Here is a 22,746-nt window from a genome sequence, read left to right on the forward strand (position 1 = left end):
AAGCATGCATGTGGTAATCTCACAACAACTGATGCTGCTTCATGGCTGAGCAGGAATATGAACAAAGGTTTTCTTAGTCCAACTCCAGCACTGTGTCCTTTGCATTACGTCTCGTTTTCCTTTATAAGGGAAAAAAAGCAAAATAAATTAATGGAGATTATAAAATGGGTGGCGCTTCTAATATTTTAGATTTTAGTGGCAAATAGGGCCATAAATAGGGGAGACATGCTATATATAGTTATTTGTCTGCTAGTGGCGTAATTTGCAGCTACTGTAGAATTATCTGTACACCATGTGGGGATGTTGAAAACGGATGTGCCCTAGTTGTGGAATGCCCTTCTGTTAGATGTATATTTAGTGCCTATTATTTTTTCATTTTGTTGCCAAGTGAAAAAACTATTCACTTGCCCAGGCAATTGTAGGATATTAGCTTTATTTATTGCTGGAGGTTGCAGGCCCACTCTGTCCTTGAATAAAGGCCTGTATTTTAATGATTTGGGCTTTAATCATATTTGCACTTATTATGAAGTGGATTTTTAAAATTGCAATTTGGATGAGTTTTAATTGTATTGTTCACCACCACAAGATTGGTTATAATGAAGGGTGGCCTAGAAACATCCTAAATAAATAAATAGTAAAGATAGCTATACATACACTTGCTCTGTTTTAACAATCCTTTAAATTGTGCTTTGCAGGTAACATTTAGGCATGATTCATCAACTGTGGAAGTTCAGGATGATCACATAAAAGGCCCTTTAAAGGTAATATATTTGAATGACTAACCATGAAAAATATTTCCTAACAAATCAATATATTTACAGTGATGTATATATAGATATAAAGTTAGGTGTAATTATTGAATAATCCTACTACATTGCACCACAATTACCTTGTGAAGAATGAACAGTTATTATTTAAGCAGGATATAATATAGTTTGCATAGTATTAAAATCTGAGCTGTTCTGATCGATAGAATTTAAGTAGAGTAGCTTGTTTCTGGCATGGTACATACAGTGATAGAACAGATTCTGCAAATAAATGGGTTGGGATCCAAAGGATAACACACAGTGTTCTGGCCTCTCCTTTTCACTGCAGCTTCCTGGGCTTCCCTTCCCCAGCCCAGAAAAGCCACTCCTGAGGGTCAGGGGAAAGTACAGAATGGTGTGCAATATGTGTGCCAGGAATTGACAACACACATTGCTATGCACATGTGGAAGTGTCTTCTGTTCACTTATTGGCCTCTTTGGATCTCGGATCAAGTGTTCTGTACGGTGTCTTGGCGTAGCTTATGTCATTTCTTCTGATGAAAAATTTAGGCCAGGTCTAGCATGCTGTGCGGAGAGTCATGCAAGGGACCTGTGTTAGTCTTTTTGAATTTAAGTCTCCCGCACCCCCTTTGAACCGCTGGACCACATCCCTATCCCCTATCACAAACTGCTTTTGGTACACCCCTCAGTTTGAAAAGTGCTTATCATGTGGTTCAGGGGCTGCTGTACAAGGACTAAAGTCTTGAGCCCCCATTAATAGCTATTAGATTTTTGACTGAGCATGTTAAGGAAAGTGCCTGGCTGGGTAATTTTTTAGAGTCCAGGACAATTCTGGTCTGTGGGGGTTGGACTAGATAATCCATGTGGTCCCTTCCAACTCTACAATTCTGTGATTCTATGATTCTTTATTTACGTAAATTTCTTGAAATTATTGTAGTGAATGAATAAGTGTAGGAAAATGTGTTGGGAATGGATAATCTTGTGAATTTTGCCATGAAGACAAATGAGCAGGATACTTAAATTCCTGTCAGTTTCTCCTCACAGATCTTTCATTAAAATCCATGTATTTTTTCTGTTTTCCAGTTGTTTGGCACATCTAAAACACATAGTTTGCAATTAACTACATTCAGAACTGCATGCCTGCAAATATTACTTTTTATGGAATATATAGTGTTGGCTTTGAGATTAACAATGAATTTATTATTTTAAGCAGTATCAAAATTTTAGTTTTAATGGGACAGACAGTGACTGCTACCCACAGTGGCCTTGACTGTATTGATGCAGCTGCATACTTTGCTCACTCCCACAGTTGTTGGAAAGGTTTCCTTAAATCCAGTAGCTGCCAGCAAAGCTGTTTGTTAGTTGGAATTGTTGGTTGCTGCTGCAGAGCAGTGAAGAGAGAAGGGAATTCCTGTTGTTATCTGCATGTGCTAGGAGGGAGGGGAGCATTGTGATCAGCACTGTGGAAGTACACTGTGTGGCAGTCAGCAACCACACACACACACACACACACACACACACACACACACACACACTTTCACAGTGCAGACTGTGAGACCCCTTGCTTCAGCACCAGCTCCTAATGTTTATGACAAGAACTATCCTATCTCCCCGTCAGCAGCTTCTAGCAGTGCTGCTCAGCTCATTGATTCACTGGCTGGTGCTGCGTAAACAAGACCATATGCCTGGTTGCAACCAGAAGAATGAATAGTTTAGAGACTTCTCATAAACTTAAATGCTTTTATTTATATGCTGCCTTTCCATAGTTAAAGCTATGCTCAAGGCACCTTACAACATAAGAAAAATACATATGTAGTCATCAACAATAAAGAAAACGCCAAAAAGTACAAAACAAAACTGAAAAAAGATCCACTTTAATAATAGTATCTAAAAAAAAGATGCAAAATAAATAATATCAATAAGAGCAACAACCCCCCTCCCCAACAACCCCCCTAGGCAACACCCCAGCGTAAGCAGCCTCAGCTATTGTAGCAGGAGTCAGTCAACACCCTGCCCTCCCAGGACAGGTGGGGAAAAGGCCAGCAAGGCAGGGAGCAGGTCTTCCAGGATTCAATGGAGTTCTCATAAGCACATCCTGCTTCAGCCAGAGATGACCTGCTATCCCTTTTTTTGCAACATGTTTCACTTTTCGTGGTGTGACGCAAAGAATGTTTGGGAGTTAAATCCTGCTGCTTTGGGTGTGCTTCCCTGTTTCCTCCTGGAAACAAGCCAATGCAGGATTTAACTCTGCCCTCCTACCCATCAGGTGATATAAAAAATGATGTCAGCTTATGGACAGATGGACGTGATTTGGGGGAAATGGCTTGGTGGGCCAAGCGTGCCAACAGGCTGGAGGTTTCTCATTCCTACCCTAAAATAAGCAAGTGTAACCATTAGACTTTGCTGAAATGGTGTGTGTTTTACTTGCTGATTCCTTAAGTTGTTGAATAAAGCTCCGCAGTCACTCGTCTAATAGTGAAAACAGCACACGGCAGAAAAATATTGTTCCTTCTAGAGAACAATGAATGGTAACTGCCATTAAAATGTAAAACAAGTGGTAGTATGATGGAGGAAATGTAGTTTCCTTTTTGTTTTCTATAATATTAATTGCTCCTTTCATAAGAACTCTCCAGGTAGCATAAGACAGGAGACAGAAAGGAAATAATGGTGGTTAATTTAAAGAGGCATGCAGCTTTTTTTTAATATAGGAATATTTAAAATACTACTTTAGAGAGAAAATGGGTGACTTTCTCAGTCCGTCATCCTCAAAAATCTAATAGCTATAATGATTAGAGATTTTCTTTCTTTAATCTTTGAGATTCAGAGAAATTGAAGCATCAGTGCCTACTTATTTAGACTTTAAATACATGGTAGAAAGAAGTTTGTTTTTTGTTTTAGGCAACTATTCTAGGGAATAACTTTGACCATTAGCTCTTGTTCACCATCTGCTGGCAGTAAGGAAGTAGTAATAGGCAGATCAGCATTTCTGAAAAGTGTCTTTTGGGAGCATTTTGGGGTAAAAGTTGGGAAAGCTGTCTTTTAAAAATAATTTAGGCATACCGACTCATAAAAAACACTTGTTTCTAAGCATAATTTTTGTCTACTCCAGGGTAGCAGTTCTATGCTAATTAATTGATTTTCTTTGGCTTATAGTTCTATATACTGAGTTGAATCCAGATTTTTCATGAGTGGAGCTCCACTCATAGGACATTTCTGAAGGGGGATACAGTTTTCACTGATTTATCTTTCCCCTTTCAGCCTCATATCCGCCCTGCCACCAACCCCCAACCCCCCGCTCTGGTGGGTTGAAGGACCCTTCAGAATAGGTAGCACAGGGGACTCCCAAGAGGAAATGGTGATAATTATCTCCTTTCCTTCCTCCAGTGGTGGCTTCCACTAGATCATAGTCCCAAAAAGCCCTTTTCACTGGATCCAACCGAAGGTGGTGTGTCCCGTAAATAATGACTTCACTGAATGTTTGGGCAGGTTTGTTATACATTCCAGCCATGTCTGAGCAGTCATGTTACTATGTGTTCACTTTGGTGGAAGTCAGTAATGTATGTCTCTGTTTTTTTCATGAACTTGTGCCATATGTACTAGTGTTTTTTTAAAATCTGAGTTCCGGATTATTGGTTATAATAGTTATATTTAAAGGTGTAAGATAACATCTGGAGGAGAATTTCAAAACTGCAACTTCTGTAGGCCAGGATCCAAAGTGTATTGTGAGTGCACCATGGCTGTTCATCTCCCCTGCCCAGGTACTCCTGAAGGTCAGGAGATCATCACCCTCCATAGCAGGTGTGGGCAACCTTTGGTCCTCCCATTTCCCCCCCCCTGAAGTCCAACTTCCATCATCCCTGGCCAGTGTAACAGGAAGGGCTGCAGCCAGAAAAGAAAACTGACCATCTGCCCCATTTGCCCATCTCTTTGCACACAGTTCTCTTTGAATCTTCATCATAGAACATATTTTGTCATTTTTTTAAAAGATGCCTTCATATAATTTTATACATTGCATGTTCTGATATTTATAGCTTTCTTGGTTTGAGTGAAACAAAATTCACTTGTGGAATAATCCTATTAAGTAGTTCTAAAAGGCACCCTCTTGGTACAAATAGATATATAGTTTGAAGTCTGAAAAGTAAAACCTGATATACAGTAGATTGCCTCAGAGGCATGTTACAAAGCCTTGTGTGAAGATGGTATGTTTTTCAGATTTCTCCTTCCCCCGAAATGCAGCCACACACACTTTATCTGTAGATTGGTTTTTGAGAGCAGAAACTGAATTTAAAAGAATGAAAAATGAAATGTTCAATATTTTCTAATTATTGCCTTGGAGATTACCTAAGTGGCTTTTATGTTTTAGGTAGGAACTGTGGTGGAAGTAAGGAATCCAGATGGAACATATCAGGAGGCTGTCATCAACAAATTAACAGATGCTAGTTGGTACACTGTAGGTAAGGAAAAGCAACTCCATTTTTCACCAATTCAAAAATTACAGGTCAGGAAAAATATGTTTTTATATTTAGTGAGTGTTTTCTTTAATTGAAATCTATATATGGCTTCTTAAGAATATTCTTGGACTTGCTGCTTGACAACAACAGGCAGTAGGCATGGAGATGGGAATGGGCAAAATGAAGAAAATATGGCAGAAGAAAATAGAATAGTGCAGATTTATGCAAATTGGTGGGGGGGGTTAGTTTTAGTTTCAGATTGTTCAACAACGTTTGAAAGGGTTTCCCCCACCTGTTGAAATTTTAAGAGTGTTCCCTGCCATACAAAAATAGTTTTATTCAAATTTATAATATTGAATAGTATTTATACTGCTGTTTTCTGTTACAACCACAACATGTGGGGAAAGTGTAGAATTCATAGCTGTCAACTTTTCCCTTTTCTTGCGAGGAATCCTATTTGGAATAAGGGAATTTCCCTTAAAAAAAAGGGGAAACATTGACAGCTATGAGAATTTGACTAATAACATGTTCATATTAATTTACTGTCTAAGAAAGAGGGGGCAAGAAAAAGGGACATTTAATTTTCGATGAGTCCTGTGGTATCTAGAAAAAGACTAAAGACTTAACATATGAGAAATCACAGTGCGCCTACTTCTTAGATGCAGGTTTTTCCAAGCTACATTTTTGGAGTTGATTTAAAATTAGAATTAATGATGAAACTATAGTTCTAGTTGGTAAGCCAATTCAGGGCCTTCAGAATGATGATTTGTTTCCTCTTCCAACAGCCTTCATGACAAATATGTATCACTTTAATATTGATGCCTACTAAGAAAAGATAACATTTCTCAAGATGCAAAACTTATATGCATGCATTTCCAGAGTTAATTAATATTTCCATAAGCCTTGTTCCTTTATTTATTTTTTATGAGTAAAGTTTTCAGATTCATGGAGGGCTGGATAGGAAAAAACCAGTAGATCTTTCTCTTGTAAAACACTGCCTAGCTTCCAGCTTACAAATTTGATTTTAAGACTGCAATGCAAAGTGTACTTATTTGAGAATGAGCTCCACTTGAACTTACTTCTTAGTTTTGAGTAAACATGCATACATTCAACATTTGTTTAACGAAGACTTTTCAATAAGTTCAAGCCTTTTGCTTTTAATTAAAAATGCAAACAATATTACAAAGGCTGCTTTTGCACACAAATCAGGCATGAGCTGTGTGCTAGTGCACACATCCCTAGTGTTCCCATTTCACTCCTTCTTTCTACAGTAGAAAAACAAAGCACAAACAGCCAAGCTTAGAGGTACATACAAACCTGGGATTCTGGTTTGTTTCACTCAGCAAACCATCATTGCTATGCCAACAACAAAGCATGACCTTCAAGTTAATTGTTTTGTCTGGCTGAAACGCACCATGATCCCAGGTATAGATTTTACACTGACCAAGGTGTAGATTTTACACTGCTTTTACACATATCTGCAAAAAGATAATGCAACACACAAACAAACTCTTGAGTATTTTATTGATAAATTGGAATATTGTCCCTTACTGAGCCATCTCCAGACTCTGCTTTGCAAAACTCTCAAGAAGAAAAACACCTACACAGCCTAATTCCCTAGAGTACAAAATTGCAAAAAACATTAAGATTGCAAGAGTTTCATATGGAATGTTTCCCATTATTAACATTTTGTCCTTTTATGAAATATTGAATGCCAAAGTACATCTTAATGCTTTGACTGACTAATATGGGGAATTATTATTAGTGATGGACATTGAAAAGAGAATTTTTATTTTTCTTCTTCTCAAAATCTGATTTTGTCTAGGCTGCTATTATTCAAGGATAGGTTATGAAATATCTGTTCAGTGTGTTATACATGTCAACCTTGTAAACAGAATGCATTGACAGTAGAAAATGCAGAAACATATTGTTAATGCATTTATTTAAATTAGTGGTATTTTGTGTCATCTACACTTTACTCTTCAGTAACTCCCTTTAAGGATGTATTAAAAATAGAGAAGTATTTAGACACCAGTTATGGATTATGGATTATGGGCTCCATGGAGCATTGGCTTGATTTTGGATGCTGTAATCTTATAAATTGGAATTGCAGTTTCAAGTTGACAAGTCGTTTAGAAGAATGTGCTCTTAGAGTACTGTCTAAGTGCATGATATAAATATTGGTTGGGAATTTGTTGAATGAGCAGAAAGTGCTTTTGTCCACAAATAGGCAGGTTGCTGATCTTCCCTGGATGCATCCACTTGTCAAATTGTGCTCCAGGGGATCCCTTGACCTTTCATGAGTTGTTTTTGGGGAAAGGAGGAGGATTGTAGTAAGGGAGCAGAAAAGCCTGTGAATCGTAGTCCTTTGGATCCTGGTCACTTAATTTGAATTCTATAAAAGATATTGCCAGATGACACAAAAATATAGGCTAATAATTCTTTTAAGCTCTACTACTACAATTGGTTATACAAATAACTAATGGTTGAGTCCTTAGAAAGTTCATAAATTATGCCTGATAGGTTGCAATGAATTTATAGTAATGGGCAAAACCTCTTTAAAAGTGAAAGAGAATGCCTTGAGTTCTTTGTTGATTTACTTTAATAAATAGCTTGGCCTTCATCAGTTTATCACTGATCAAGCCTCTTAAGAGTATTATGCCTTGCATAGGGGTTGGTTTCATTAAACATACAATTAAAAATTATATATACACCTGCACAGACACATTTTTTAAATTTGTACACTCTGTTCAATATATTCCTGTCATACTTTGGGTAGATGCCAAAGCACATTTAGGAATAGTTAATTCTTAGTTACTGTTTAAGTGAATAGGACTTAAATTGTACTTGGGTCTATACTGAATCAACTTTAAGTCATAAGACAATATTTGCTTGTTTTTAATTGTAATTGGACAAATAGATTAATAATTTGTGTTTCATTTTTATGTTTGGTAACAGTATTTGATGATGGAGATGAAAAAACTCTTAGACGTTCTTCGCTATGCCTGAAAGGAGAGAGACATTTTGCTGAAAGTGAAGTAAGTATTTCTGATTAAATGAGAATTAGCTTCTTTTTGTAGATCCATTCTATTCTGAATTTTATTTAGTTATGTTGAAGGAATCTGGCATGTTATGGCTTTCTGAAAATAATGGATCATGATGTGAGTCTAAGAAATCATTACTGCTTATTGAGGAGACCTTGCTGTTGAAGTCATAAGCTCATGCTACCATGTCTTAAGCCAAAATACCGTTTACTCCCAGATTAGTTTTTTGTTGACTGGAAAGTGGAGCAGAGAAGATGCGCCATACAAATTTTAACACAAAATATGCTTAAATATGTTTGCTTTCAGTGATGATAATGTGTATGTTAAATGTATACAAGCATGCTTATGTAAATCAGACTAAAAACAAATAGCTAACATCAGCATGTCCACAGGACAAATAAATTCTATAACAGGGAACCCAAGCATTTAATTAGCTGTGAAAACGTATATAATATTTACTGCTCTATCAAGAGAGAAGTTAATTTCTGGTTAACTTCTTAAGCTATAGTCTCTCTACACTTTGATGTGTTTGTGTAAACCATTCTACACCATGGTAACCTGGTAAGTAACTCCAGAGTCTATGAATTCGCAACTGAAAATTGCTAACATGTGTGGCTGCCTCTCCAGAAAAACAAAAAATGCATAAGCAACTGAGAACTGTTGCTATTCACAGTGCAAACTTATGCATGTGTACTCAAGAGTAAGTCCCATTGAGTTCAATGAGCCTTACTTCCAGGTGAGTGGATATGAGTGTAGCCCTTAATCTATTCCCAGACTCTAATTCAATGCTGTTTATGCCATATTTTGGAATTTCTGCTGCAAGAGTGATTTAAAAAAAGGATGTTGCTGCTATTTAGCATAGTGAGAAGCAGATACTTTAAAATTTCTCCAAGATGGATCCCTAGGTGCATTGTATCCCTACAACCCTGCTCTTATTTGCTCTCTAATTATTTCCTCTTGATGGTTCTTCATCCTGCTGCAGAGGGCAGCTGTTGCCATTGAGAGTACTATATCTTGGTGCTGTAGAATCAAAAGTTAAATAGAGGGTGTGGGGGAGAGAAAACAGGAATGACTATACTTACACATTTGTGTCCAAATGTTAGGTATTTTGATAGGCAGATTATATTGTTCAGTGCTGCTCCTTCCAATCTCTGGCATGCTCTTCCTAGAGAGCCTCACCTGATACCTACATTAATGTCCTTTTGACTCCAGGCAAAAACTTTTCTGTTCTCCCAGGCCTTCTAGCAGCATTTATTATTTGTTATTTATCATTTCTTCCAATCACTGCAGAGAGATGATAGTTTGGTCAGTTTTAGCTTTTGTTGGGGATGAATCTTGTCAATATGCTAATTGAATTAGTTGCTGGTGGCTGGTTTACATCTGTTTTATGCTGAGTTGGATTTTATGACTGGATCTTATTGCTGAGGTATTACTGGGCTGGTTTTATTGTTTTATAATTGAATTGCTTTGTTTATAATTTTGTTTCTTTTGCTGTTGTATGTTGCCTAGCGACTCAAATGAAAATTTACTTTAAAAAATAAACCTTGTAAAAGGCTAGTGCTATGGAAAGCACTTCCAAAATTTTGTTGGAATTGCCTAACATCCAAATGCTCCGTTTAGTCTTCTTGTGTGCTCGTCTCTTCTTCTGCTGCATGTGGACTTTTGCCAAGTGTAGTTTCACTTTCAAAGAATCTTGGCTTAGCATTATGTCTGGGCCTGGAATCTTGGGTTACAACAAATTCTGGTCAGTATCAATAAATCCATGGTTTGAAGTTGGCTTGTTGGGCAGTTAGTTAGTTACTGTTTGTTCTAAACTAGAATTCATGATTTTGCATATTATGCTAAACCAGAATTGGTTGCGGGGGGAGAGGGGACACCCATACTCTGCAGAAGTCCTCCTCCTGACTGTGCAGGAGGAAAATAAGGAAGCATTTCTCTCAAGCTATTGGAGTCCTGTCCATATAGCACTAAACTGTGGTTTAGCATTACGTATAATCCGAGCCATTGGCTACTCCAGAAGATCACTTTTCAATTTAATTTAATTGCAGTTTTCAGTGCTATGTAATGCATTCATTAATATTCAGACATACTTTGTTGATGAAAATTCCTGAGTCAGTTCAAATGGTGATAAATGTAATGTATTTTTCAACAGACACTAGATCAGCTCCCACTTACCAACCCTGAACATTTTGGGACTCCTGTCATAGGAAAGAAAACAAATAGAGGAAGGAGATCAAATCACATGTAAGTTGTTTTTGTTTGTAGATTTGTTATTATCTAAATTTTCAGCAGGTAGTTTGAAGTTGGTAGAAATGTACCACATAATTTAAACTGAAAGTGCTGTTATGTGGCCCAATGTGTATTGGAAGCAGGACATAAGGGCTATTAAAAAAACCCAGACAAATTTGTTAATGGCCACAGCTGGCCCAGTGTATCTTAGAGTGACATAAGAAAAATCCTACTGGGTTAGAGTAAAGGCCTATTTTGTCCAGCATCCTCTTTCCCACAGCGGACAATAAGGTGCTTCAGCGTAACACACAAAAAGGGCATAAACACAACAAAACTATTTTTCTGTTTCCTAGCGACTAGTTCTCAGAGGCATACTGCTTCTGAACCTAGAAGTTTGGCCATTTGTAAAAAGATCTTGCATGAGTTCCTCATTTTAAAATTATATCTAAGCCAGTGGCCATCATTAGATACTGTGGCAGTGAATGCCCGGTCATAAGTAAGATATGTCTATATAAGGAGGTACTTTTTAGACAGTCCTGAATCGACTGTTTGTTATTTTTGGAGGTTGGCTTCACGTGCTGGTAGTTGTAAGGTAGAATCAGCCTTGAACTCCTAGTGTAAGTACAACTTTCCCCTTGTATTTAGTAGTGGGCTGAAGAGAGGCTACTCAAGTCTGCCATGCTTACTTGTACTACTGGATATGGGTATTGGATCTTGCTGCTGTTCTTTATTTAAATATTTTTTGTTGTATACTATATGGTGGGCGTTGCACACATTCAGAAAAAAGTGGGGGTAGTCATTGGTACCATGTTATGGATATAGGTTATGGGGGGCACAGGTGACAGAGATGCTGTTCTCTGAATTTTAACTCAGCAGATCAAACATTGAAATAGAGACATAAATGCAAATGTAATGAAGCACCTATATCAGAATATATATTTCTTTTTGTGTGTGTTTGCATACGGCAAAACACTCTTTGTATCTTTTTTCAAAAAGTTGCAAAGATGTATCAGAAACCTTTCCACTGAAGAATCCTTGCCAAGTGCACCATGAATACAAGCACTTCGACAATGGCTTATTCTTGACTAATCTTGGTTTTTGTTAATAGTACTGCTAAAGTTTTGTTTCGTCTGTACTCTCCTCTCATTTGCAGACACAATGTATTTGTAGTTGGTTTTAATAAAGCTTGAAATCAACAGGTTTTTCTTTCACTTGCTACTTTGTTTGTATCAGGATTCTTAGTGAGACTTGCATAGCTTTGGGAACAAGACTGATTCCTTTATTTCCAATAATTATGACATACGTATTTTGTCCAGTTACTTGCCTCAAATGGTTATCCAGTTAAACTGTCAGGTTCTGACTGTTAACTGATTGGATGACAATCCACCCAGCCCTGATTGGTTTCTGAGTCACTAGAATTCGTCCTTCACCTGGGGATTTAAAAACTGGTGGCTACCATTTGTTACTTGCTCGCAATTCCCCTCAGAATAATACTATGTGATGTAGTGTCATTCCAAGGGCATTATGAGGAACATGGTGGCTACCAGCATGGAAGACTACTTTCACGCCCCTGGGAGACTGCTATCACTGTACCACCACTGTTGGGGGTTGGGAAAGAATGAAAAGTGAGAGTGAAAGGGATGGACCCTATAGCAGTCCCCACTTCCCAAAATCCAAGCTAAAGTTCATTTGTAGTTTGACCCTAATCAAAATTCTGAACTATATAGCACAATTTAAGTTGGAGCTCTTTTCCTTATAGCCCAGAAGAAGAGTCTTCCTCATCCTCAAGTGATGAAGATGAAGATGACAGAAAACAAACTGATGAACTGTTAGGAAAAGTTGTTTGTGTAGACTACGTTAGTGCGGATAAAAAGAAAAACCTCTGGTTCCCAGCTTTGGTAAGTGTTTCAATTTTATATTCTTTAATAGCTTTATTTTGAAGAGAGAGAAAAGTACCTAGAAATTATATTTTGCGCTTTGAGATATTCCTCTTTCATAATTTAAAACCACCACGTTAAACAAGGTCAGAATAGTCTTACTATCTACAATTCTAGGGTAGTAACTTCATAAAGTGCATATATTGTAAAAACTGTGCAGTTTAATAACACGTAAGTGCCAAGTCAGTCTGTATACAATAAAGCAGAATTTTTAAAAAAATGTAAAACAGAGCACTGCTTCTTTTCTTTTTACCTATTTTATGGTCCCTTTTATTTTCCATGCTATTAGTCCAGCTTCCAATTGCATAAGAAGGTCAAAGGCAAAAGCTGCTGTATTGTTCTTATTTTATGCTGCAAAACATGCTGGATCTGTATTCTGAAGTGGTGTACCCAGTTGCTAGGGAGAAACAGCAGCTGTGGGCTACTTTTTTCATTCCCTCCCTGTGGGCTTCCTGAAAGCATCTGGCTAGCCAAGGTTAGGAAAACAGGCTAGACTAGATTGACCCTGAGTCAGGAATGTTTTTATCAATCCTTTTGCTGCATGGAATTCTTTTTACACTTACTTACTTGAGAATTTTAACATTTTTAAAATAAAATGCCCCCTCCCCCCAAAATTGTGTAAATCTTGCCACATTAATTACAAGCATATAAGTGGTCGCAGGTAGAAAACTTGTTCATAAATTTTAATGAATATTTGCAGAACTGTAAATGAGATCCTAAACTGTACAGTTGACATTAAATAAATCATCAATATTTTTAATTTATTGTTTTGGCTTTCAGAAGCAATGCACATGTCACATTCATTATAAAAGAATGGCTGAAGCATGAAATATTACTTGATAATGTTCTAGAAGAAGGTTGCATTAGGTTCGTGCTTCTAATGGAAGATTGTGACTTAGCCAAAAGCACCATAAGGTCGCATTTTTAGAAACTGAAATAAGGCAAATCAAAGATCTTAGAAGCAATGTGCCAGTTTTAAATAGGGAAGGTAATTTAACAAGTGGCTTAATTCATATGATGTAGGTGATTATATTTGGCTGAAGTTGCTGAGCAATTTAAACTCTTTGTGAAATCAGTAGTGAAAAGGGGTACACAAATTTCTTCCTAGCTTACTAACCCACCGTCCCCTAGAAGACTCTGAAGAGAGGAAAGATTGGTATCTCAATTGCTGCTGGGCTTTTCAGAAGCATAGGCAGCAAGGGGCTTCTGCCTTCCCTCACTTCTGCACCAGACACTGAGGAAGCAGTGTAAAGGAGCATCGCTTCTTTCTCTGAAGCGCTGTGGGAAATGAGATGAAAGGGCTCTCCCCCAAGTCCTCTGTGTATACAGAGGACTCAGGCAAATGTGTGTGTGCCTTTTATCTCACTCAGTGCTGGACTTAAGGAGAAGGTAGAATGCAAGTCCTGTCCTCCTTGTTGCTTCTGTTTCTTCAAAGCCCACTGCAAAATAAGACCACATCGTCTCCCCTCCCCTGAATTCTCTGCATAGGTTAGAACACTTGGAGAGGAGCAAAGCCTTGTTTTTCATGCATGGCACAATGGAAGGCAGCCTTCACACAAGTTCCCTGAAGTTTTCAGAGAACTCTGGGCAGGATTTTTGTGTGTGCTGAGCATCCATGACAGGGGCAGTCAGTCACCTCTGTGACCAATTTTTTGAACTCTAGAATATGAACAAAAAGTATCTTCGTTGAAATATCTCAGAATGGTACCAAATACTGATATAAAATATTTTAAGTATTTCCTTTCTTTTTATGCAGGTGGTTTGTCCAGACTGCAGTGATGAAATTGCAGTCAAAAAGGATAACATTCTGGTTCGTTCTTTCAAGGATGGCAAATTGTGAGTAGAAATATTTCCAGTGTCATTATTTATACCAACTAGCTAATACAATCTGTCATTTCTACTCACTGACATGACATATATAGGGCTTTATTTTTAAATGCCAGTAAGAGGGAGGGACAGGAAGCACAAACCAACTGTTCATTCTACCTTCCACCCCACTCATGCCACTTACATGGAGTGCCTAGCATATGTGTTAGGAATCAGGTTGCAATTTTGTGCAGCTGTATAAGTCAAAGGGTGGCCACTTTACATACTTGTTCTATATGTCAAAGTTTGTTTTTGTGATGGACAATTTCTAAATAGTCTGTTCTTGATTTGGTTAACATGCCTGTGTATCAGTGTAAATCACAGTAACACAGTATTATTTCAGCTGGCTTCAAAATAGTGTAAATGGCGGGCCCATTTCTAACCTGATTCATGCCACTTTTTCACTTGAGAAGAATTTCTTTTCTTTAAGAAAGTATCAACAAGGAAATGTCAGTCTTGACTCCTTTTATAAAGCCATTTTTCTCCCTTCACTGAGAGGCAGACATTCCTAGGTGGGTTAGGTTCTGCCTCTGGAAGGCAGGACTGAGGAGAGGTGTGAATTACTCACCCATCTCCTGTTTGTCTTCTTGCTTGACACAAGAAGGCAGGGTTTTTGTAAGGATTGCACTGTTAAGCAGCTGCCATGGATACAATTGTCTGTTCCCACTGCTTTCCTCTCACAGAAAGCTTGGATTGAAAGCTCTTGCACAGAATTAAATCTGCTCTGGTAATGGACCCAGGAATCAGTACCTTCTTGATACTCTTGCTAAATGAACATAATAACAGCAGACAAGGTTTATCTTAATTATAATGGTTATGGACCTGGTTTTTTTGAAAATACCAGGATGGTATGTTTGATCCATGGATGGAAAGAATGATTTGTTATTAAAGTGTTTTACATTTTTTGTTTTAAAAGTTTTGTAATACTGTATTATTATTATTATTATTAGCTCTTCCGTACCAAGGAAAGATGTTCGAGAGATTAGTGATTCTTCACCAAAGCCTGATGCTGCATTAAAGCAAGGTAAAGACAATATAGAATTAAGAAAAGATAGCATTTTTCAGCTGAATTTGGCTAGAAATCTGGCACACACTATGACGGGCAGCTATGCTACCAAAACATGAGGGTGCTACATGTCCCACCAACTGCTAAACAATTCCTACCATATTTTCCTGCAGTTCGGCCCACTCAAAGTTCCTCTTTCCTGTTCCCTACCCTAGAAAGCTCCTCTTATTAGCCATGATAGCTAAATGGAACCTTCATGTTCTCAAGTAGTATACTTCTGAATTTTATACTCACTGAGTACACTCAGTGAATACTGGGTGCTGGGGACAAACAGCAGGGGAATTTGTTCCTTTCACGACCTGTTTATAAGCTTCGCACTGGGATTTGACTGACCAATGTTTGCAACAAGAGTGCTAGACCAAATGGAGATCAGTGATTTGCCCAAGGCTTGAAAGAAAATATCAGGCAGAAAGTTTGTCTTAAACACCAGACTACTTCTGTGATCTCACATTTGTTGCTGCACAAACCATTTTAAAGAAGGTGAATGACTGAAGCTGATAGATGAGTGACTTACCCAAAACCAGAACCTAAGTATAAAGAAGAACAGGAGTTGCCTTCCTTTTTGGACCAAGAAACACATTTTGAATTTTGAAAGGGTTCTGTCATAAGATGGCTGCCTTAGGGGTGTGAGCAAAGCACAAAATGGCTGCCATGGGGAGCATGGCCTCACACAAAATTAGAGAGAGTGCTTAACCTGTTGAATTTCTGCATAGAAAATGAGGTAGGCTGGAAAAAGTGTATTAAAGGGGAGTGGAAGCAGCAGCTCTTTAGGACCTCAGGATTCCTACTGCCTGGTATCAATCACTTCACACATTGACTAAAAACACTTGACCAGGTGGGAGAGCCAGGCTTGCTCATTTTACAGACATTCCTTGGAAGAGTGTCCCTGTGTGTTTTGCTTCATAACTATGTTTCTAGCAGGGCTGGAGACTTGCCTAAAAAGAAAGTAAGTTCAGTCTGGGGCCCCTGCATGGGAGCACAAATGAAGACTTGTGGGCACCATGGCACTCACAGGCTCCAGGCTGGTGTCCCCTGAGGTGAGCCAAGTAAGTTCACCTCCAAACTTCCCAGTTAAATTTTCCTTTAATTAGGTTACCTCCCAAATCTGTTCCTCTTCAGCTAATTTACACCACATACATTCATCCCTTGGGCATTCACACAAAGAAAGAAAAACTCAATGTATTTTTCACCTGTGCTTTCCCAAAGCTCCTGTACAGGAGGGGTGGGGAATCTGTAGCCCTTCAGATGTTACTGGACTCCAACTCCCATCAGCCCCAGCCATTATGGTCAGTGGACAGGGATGATGGTTGTAGTAGTCCAGCACCATCTAGAGTGCCACAGGTTGCCCACCTCTGTGAACTATTAGCAGTCCTCTATTCCAGCCTGCAGTTCAGCTCAAGAACGACGACAAAAAGCATGAAATTTCAGACTGGCAGCTGTTCTCCAGTCAGCAGCCACCTGATATGCTGGTCCTGTCTGGCTCCATTACATCTCTCCCACGCAGCTCCTTCACATTATAACCATACAGGCAGTCTCTGGCTTTTGCTATAGGGACAGCCAGGAGATGAATCCTGCAGACACCTTCTGAGCCCAGCTGGGATCTTTAAAAAAAAAAAGAGAAAAAAAAGAGCAACCCCCAAATTGTAATATCAGAGAAGGGGTAAATAGGGGTCAGCTAAATTTTCATTACTTATTCTTTTAATGCATTTGAAATATGTACGCATTGCCTCTCAGTTATAATTTCTGAGGGTGCTAATAATCTAATTGAACTAGGAAGAACAAAAGCCAACACCATACAAGACAAGCATCATTAAATACCATCAAGACCATGTTAAATACTATCTTAAATAGCCAGAATAAATCAGCTGAGTGATGCCTCACTTGTAAAAAACAACCCCTGAGAGCTATCAGAATTTGCTAGGCTAATGGACAGGGAGTGAGTTCCATAAATGAAGTGCCACAACTGAAAAGGTCCTGTCCTTCACTGCCACCCACCATATTTCTGGAGATGGGACATTGTGAACAGGGCGTCTGATCCTAATACTCAGACATGTTTTGATGGGAATTTGTGGTTTTTCATTTACCCTGATTCCAAGCCATTTAAGGCTTAATAAGTCAAAGCCAGCACCTTTAATTATGTACAGAAATAAATAGGCAGATAGGACAGAGGGCACTTTTAATTTTGTATATTTATAAAACTATACCATTTTATCATAGAAGATAGTGAGAGGTGAGCTGTGATTAAATGAGACCATGGCACTACTTTGATGCACAAAAGTTATGAACTTATACCAGGGGTTTGTCCATGGCTGATGGACTTGTGGCTCCAAGCAAGTCTGCTAAAGGTTTCTTGAAAGTGATAAAATAGTATCTAGCTATAGCAGATAGTTTTGTAATGCCAAAAGCATAGATTGGTGAATGTGCTTACTGTGAGATGTTAGCCAAACCCCTTTGGAACAAAGGTGGGGTTTTTATCTCTTAGGGTGAGGGAAATCCAAGTAGGATCACTTCACACACTTACCATCTTTTCCTCACAAGGAAAAGGCATATGGCCTGCAGCAGTACGTTCCCAAGGAGAAAACTTGAACAAGTCCCATTTCTCTCTTTTTTTGTGTTTTACCAAACTGGCCTATTTTTTAAAATTTGTTTTACATGCAAGAGCAAAGTTGACATTCAGTGCTAATTCTATTTACAGCTTTTGATCAAGCCTTAGAATTCCGTAAAAACAAAACTGTTCCCAGTAACTGGAAGACTGAGTTGAAAGAGGAAAGCTCCAGTAGCGAAGCAGAAGAGGAGGAGGAAGATGAAAAAGAAAAGGAAGATAACAGCAGCGAAGAAGAGGCAAGTACAGCACCGTAATTTGGTTGAGCCATGGAATATTTCCTGTTTGGAGTATATTGATTGTTGAATTACAGTAGTGGCACAGACAATATCAACCCTTTTATTACATTGTCTTTATCATACCTCTTCCTTGTATATTGTCCATATTTGTGAACCCTGATTAGTCTAGGAAACCAGTTTTCTTTATGCAACAAAGAAAACTAGTGTGTGATCAGCGGTAAATTCTGCAAGAGGGGCAGGGAAACTACCAACAGGGGTGGTATATGACCTATATGTTGCAGTTTTATTTAAGTTCAAGAAATAGGCAGAATAATTGTGGTAATGAGCGTGTTTGACTGGAATAAAGAAGGGACATTATCTCTTATTTGGGTTTGTAAAAAAAAAGAATGTTCTGCTGATACCATAGCCTTTAGGGATAAGACATTGAACTAGCAGCATATAAGAGTAGGGGAAAAGTCAGTCACACACACCATGATCTGCAAACAGGCCTGCATTGAATGACTAAGAATCCTCCTTAATATTAACTTGGTGTTTTGCTAAATCCCGCATCTAACAAACATGATTAACTGTAACATCAGCAACATCTGCTTTTCTAATTTTTTACTGGAGTTGTTTTGTTGGTTTACAAAGAAGAAGGAAACTTTAAAAAGTGCAACCCAAAAACCCACCTCCCTCAAAATGGTGCTAAAATATATGTGGAACATCCCTGGAAATAAGTTGGTTTATCTTTCTGCAAAAGTTGCCATCTCCATAATGAAATATTTTTGTCTTGGAGAGGAAAATGGAATTTCAGTTTGACTGCTATAATTAAATAACAGATAACAAATTTCAATTAATTTGTTATTTCAGATTTACTTTATGTTTTTATTATGGCACTTTAAGACTGCAGTCCTCTATACACTTATTTGGAAGCAAGTCCCATTCAATTTTCTTCTTAGTAGACATGCAGAAGATTATGCTATAAATATGCATTTATTTGTATTTTGATGGCTCCCCATAGTGAAACTAAACGTTTTGCAATTAAAATACACTTAAAACAGTTATTAGTGTAAGATACAGAGAAATGACATTTGCCTTCAAAGCCAAAGTACTGAAGCATTATGTAATGGTTCCTGAACTTTTAAAATATAAATGTAATTCCCTGCAATACTTTTTAAAGAAAATTGTGGCGATTAACAGGGCAATCTAACATGTGCTTTTGTTACCATATTGTTTAAATTAGGAAGAAATCGAACCCTTTCCAGAGGAAAGAGAAAACTTCTTACAACAACTCTATAAATTCATGGAAGACAGGGGTAAGCATGTCATTATATTTAACATATAGTTTGTTTTACACTATAGGGCAGTGTTTCCCAACCGGTGTTCCGCGGCACACTAGTGTGCCGTGAGACGTTGCCTAGTGTGCCGTGGGAGGGAGGCGGGCGAGTCGGGCGGCGAGAGGCGGGGCGGCGGCGGCGAGCACACGCGGGGCGGCGAGCGAGCTCCCTCCCACATCCCATCGCCGCGAATGCAGGCTTTCGCTGAAGCCTGGAGAGCGAGAGGGGTCGGTGCGCACCGACCCCTCTTGCTCTCCAGGCTTAAGGAAGCTATCCCCCCAGCCGCGCAAGCTCCCAGAGCGATGCCAAAGCTGCGAGCACCTTCGCCATCGCTCTCCGACCTGCTCTGGGGGCTGGGGACGGGAGAAGCTTCGGCTTCCCCCGCCCCCAGCCCGCGCAAGGTCCCAGAGCGATGCCGAAGGTGCGCGCACCTTCGCCATCGCTCTCTGACCTGCTCTGGCGGCTGGGGGCGGGGGAAGCTCGGGCTTCCACCACCCCCAGCTCCTGCAAGCTCCGGGAGCAATGGCAAAGGTGCGCTCACCTTCGCCATCGCTCTCGGACCCTTTCTGGGGGCTGGGGGTGGGGGAAGCTCTGGCTTCCCCCACCTCCAGCCCCGCAAGCTCTGGGAGTGATGGCGAAGGTGCGCTCACCTTTGCCATCGCTCTCGGACCCTTTCTGGGGGCTGGGGGCGGGGGAAGCTCGGGCTTCCCCCACCCCCAGTCCCGCAAGCTCCGGGAGCCACTCTGGCTCCCATTCTGGGGGCTGGGGTCGGGGGAAGCTCGGGCTTCTCCCGCCCCAGCCCCGCGTCTGGGGGGGGGGAATAATTTTCCCCCCTTTATTCCCCCCCCCCCAAATCTAGGTGCGTCCTATAGGGCGAAAAATACGGTAGTCAATATAGGCACAGAGTTAATTTTTTAAACATTTTCTAATGGTGGTGTGCCTCGAGATTTTTTTCATGAAACAAGTGTGCCTTTGCCCAAAAAAGGTTGGGAAACACTGCTATAGGGGATGTAGTACAGTACGAGAATGTAGTACACCCCTGAAAACTTCTCTTGTTGCTTTTCATAAAGTGAGTTTCAAAGCTCTGTTGTTCCTGTTCAAAAGTAGCACTATCTTTTTGGAAATAAAAATGAATATTTTGCTGGTATAGTACAGCAAAATATTTCATTTATATATTAAACCTGTTATTTGTTTATTTTTCTAAAACATGTATCCTGTTACATGTACATCCAGTTAGTGTTCCCTGGACAGGTTATATCAAAGTAAAAATATAATAACAGCACACCAATTTTAAAATGGAAGGAAAATGCAGCAAGTAAAGAAACAACAGAGTAACTAAGAACTAATGCAGTGTGTGTCTGTATTATATACGAGCCTGCACAACTTGTAACCCACCAAAACCAAACACAGCTCACCAGCCAAGTTTTGTGGCCTGCCAGGTGCTTTTGCAATCCTTTGCAGGCAGCTAAAATTGGAAGTTTATCAAGCTCTTCATGGCTACCATATGTTGCTGGTGTGGTGTTTTCAACTTTGTGGGTTACAAGTTGCACAGGCCTGAATAGAAGAATGATTGCAGGGCAAATATTATTTCATTATATTTTGATTTTGAACTGTATCATAATGCCAGTTGTCCAACTGCCTTTTAGTAATCATAGGGCAGAATGAATGGATTTGACCAGAAAGCTGAATTAAATTAATTCATCTCAGCTTTGCAAAGAAGTTCCTTTTGTACCATTTAGCAACTTTTGGAGCCCACACATATTTGATAATGGCTTTTCCAATTACTTGGAAAAACTGTGTAATATGAGTTCTGTTACATGATTGTTAACTAGGAAGATAAGGCCACAACTGCAATCACATGCACATTTCCCTGGAGTAAGCCTCATTGGAATTACCTCTGAGTAAATATTCAGAGTATTGAGCTGCACAGTATATATATGTGGTATAGTCTGAGATTGAAACACTGAACTGATTTATGTGCATTAACACCAATATGAGTTGCTCTTTACAAGCTAAAAAGCCTTGAAACACTTCAAAATACTTTCTTTCACAGGGACTCCTATTAATAAACGACCTGTTCTTGGATACAGAAACTTGAATCTCTTCAAATTATTCAGACTTGTACATAAGCTTGGAGGATTTGATAATGTAAGTACTATTAATCAGAGTAGAAATAATTTTGCAATTTGAAGAAAAGTTAATAGTGCAGCTTCAAAACCACTAGGAGAAGAGCTTTGTAGATGATGAGGTGGACATCACACTAAGGACTTTTTATGCATTAATTTTTCTATCACTAAGACTTTTCTAGGTTAAAAAAGAAAGCAGCTTGTAATAGTAGTTTAGTATGAAGTCTGCAGTCATTACATATACCCAATTATCTGAGTGTTAACCCCATAGAAGACAGACTTACTTCAAAATACATATGTATTATCTGTGCACAGGAGATGGAAGTGAATTTGAATACTCTTAAAGTATTCTAATCTAATTTTTGTGTGTGCTATTTTAGACCCTTAAAGTTCAGAAGAAATTACTTATTTAGACACCTGTGCAGAATTATTCATTTAAACATGGACATAATGCTTTTTTATTGAGATAACAACTTTCATTCTGCTTTATAGATTGAAAGTGGAGCAGTCTGGAAGCAAGTGTATCAGGATCTTGGGATCCCTGTCTTGAACTCTGCCGCTGGATATAATGTTAAATGTGCATACAAAAAGTAAGTAGATCTATATATATAAAATTGCGTGCCTCGCTTTGATACTCAACGTTAAATGCTTCATCTCAGCGAAAATAAACATTGCATAGGTATTCTGTTTTAAAGCTGTCATCATTTAAATGAAGAAAAGAAAAAAAGATAATGGGCTATATTCAGTTGTGTTTCTTCAGTCATGAACAGCTTGGTTTCAGTGGAGCCTTCCATGAACAAAACAATGGGGAAAGTAGTTTTCACCGAGTCCCCCTTCTGTCTGCAACCCTTGCTCTGAAGGGTTGGACAATCTCTGGAACAGCATGGGAGGTGGTATAAGGGGCTTCAGGAGAAAGGCGGGATTTGTAAAAATCATATATTTCCTGCATTTCCAGAAACATCCACAGATCGAAGAACCCAGTACTCTCACAGTGCAATCCTAATACGGTACTCATGTGTATTCATTCAGAAATAAGTCACATCAACAGGGCTTACTCCCAGATAGGAGGATACAGTTCTAATTAAGGTGTCTTTATCTATTTT

The 22,746-nt window shown here is 38.9% G+C and overlaps 1 protein-coding gene across 5 annotated transcripts in view; it reads left to right on the forward strand.

The window, feature by feature from the left end:
• Window positions 1–22,746, forward strand: part of ARID4B (AT-rich interaction domain 4B) — an 81,623-nt gene that overhangs the window by 31,165 nt on the left and 27,712 nt on the right. For all 5 annotated transcript variants that reach the window (XM_077925781.1, XM_077925784.1, XM_077925785.1 and 2 more), the window contains exons 4-14: window positions 696–761; window positions 5,131–5,221; window positions 8,177–8,256; window positions 10,415–10,506; window positions 12,251–12,389; window positions 14,185–14,264; window positions 15,245–15,318; window positions 18,056–18,205; window positions 19,428–19,496; window positions 21,571–21,665; window positions 22,136–22,233. In XM_077925781.1, coding sequence (XP_077781907.1) covers window positions 696–761; window positions 5,131–5,221; window positions 8,177–8,256; window positions 10,415–10,506; window positions 12,251–12,389; window positions 14,185–14,264; window positions 15,245–15,318; window positions 18,056–18,205; window positions 19,428–19,496; window positions 21,571–21,665; window positions 22,136–22,233 — 1,034 coding nt within the window. The remainder of the gene's footprint in view (window positions 1–695; window positions 762–5,130; window positions 5,222–8,176; window positions 8,257–10,414; window positions 10,507–12,250; window positions 12,390–14,184; window positions 14,265–15,244; window positions 15,319–18,055; window positions 18,206–19,427; window positions 19,497–21,570; window positions 21,666–22,135; window positions 22,234–22,746) is intronic.

The sequence above is a fragment of the Podarcis muralis genome, chromosome 3, assembly GCF_964188315.1.
Source record: "Podarcis muralis chromosome 3, rPodMur119.hap1.1, whole genome shotgun sequence".
Classification (NCBI taxonomy): domain Eukaryota; kingdom Metazoa; phylum Chordata; class Lepidosauria; order Squamata; family Lacertidae; genus Podarcis; species Podarcis muralis.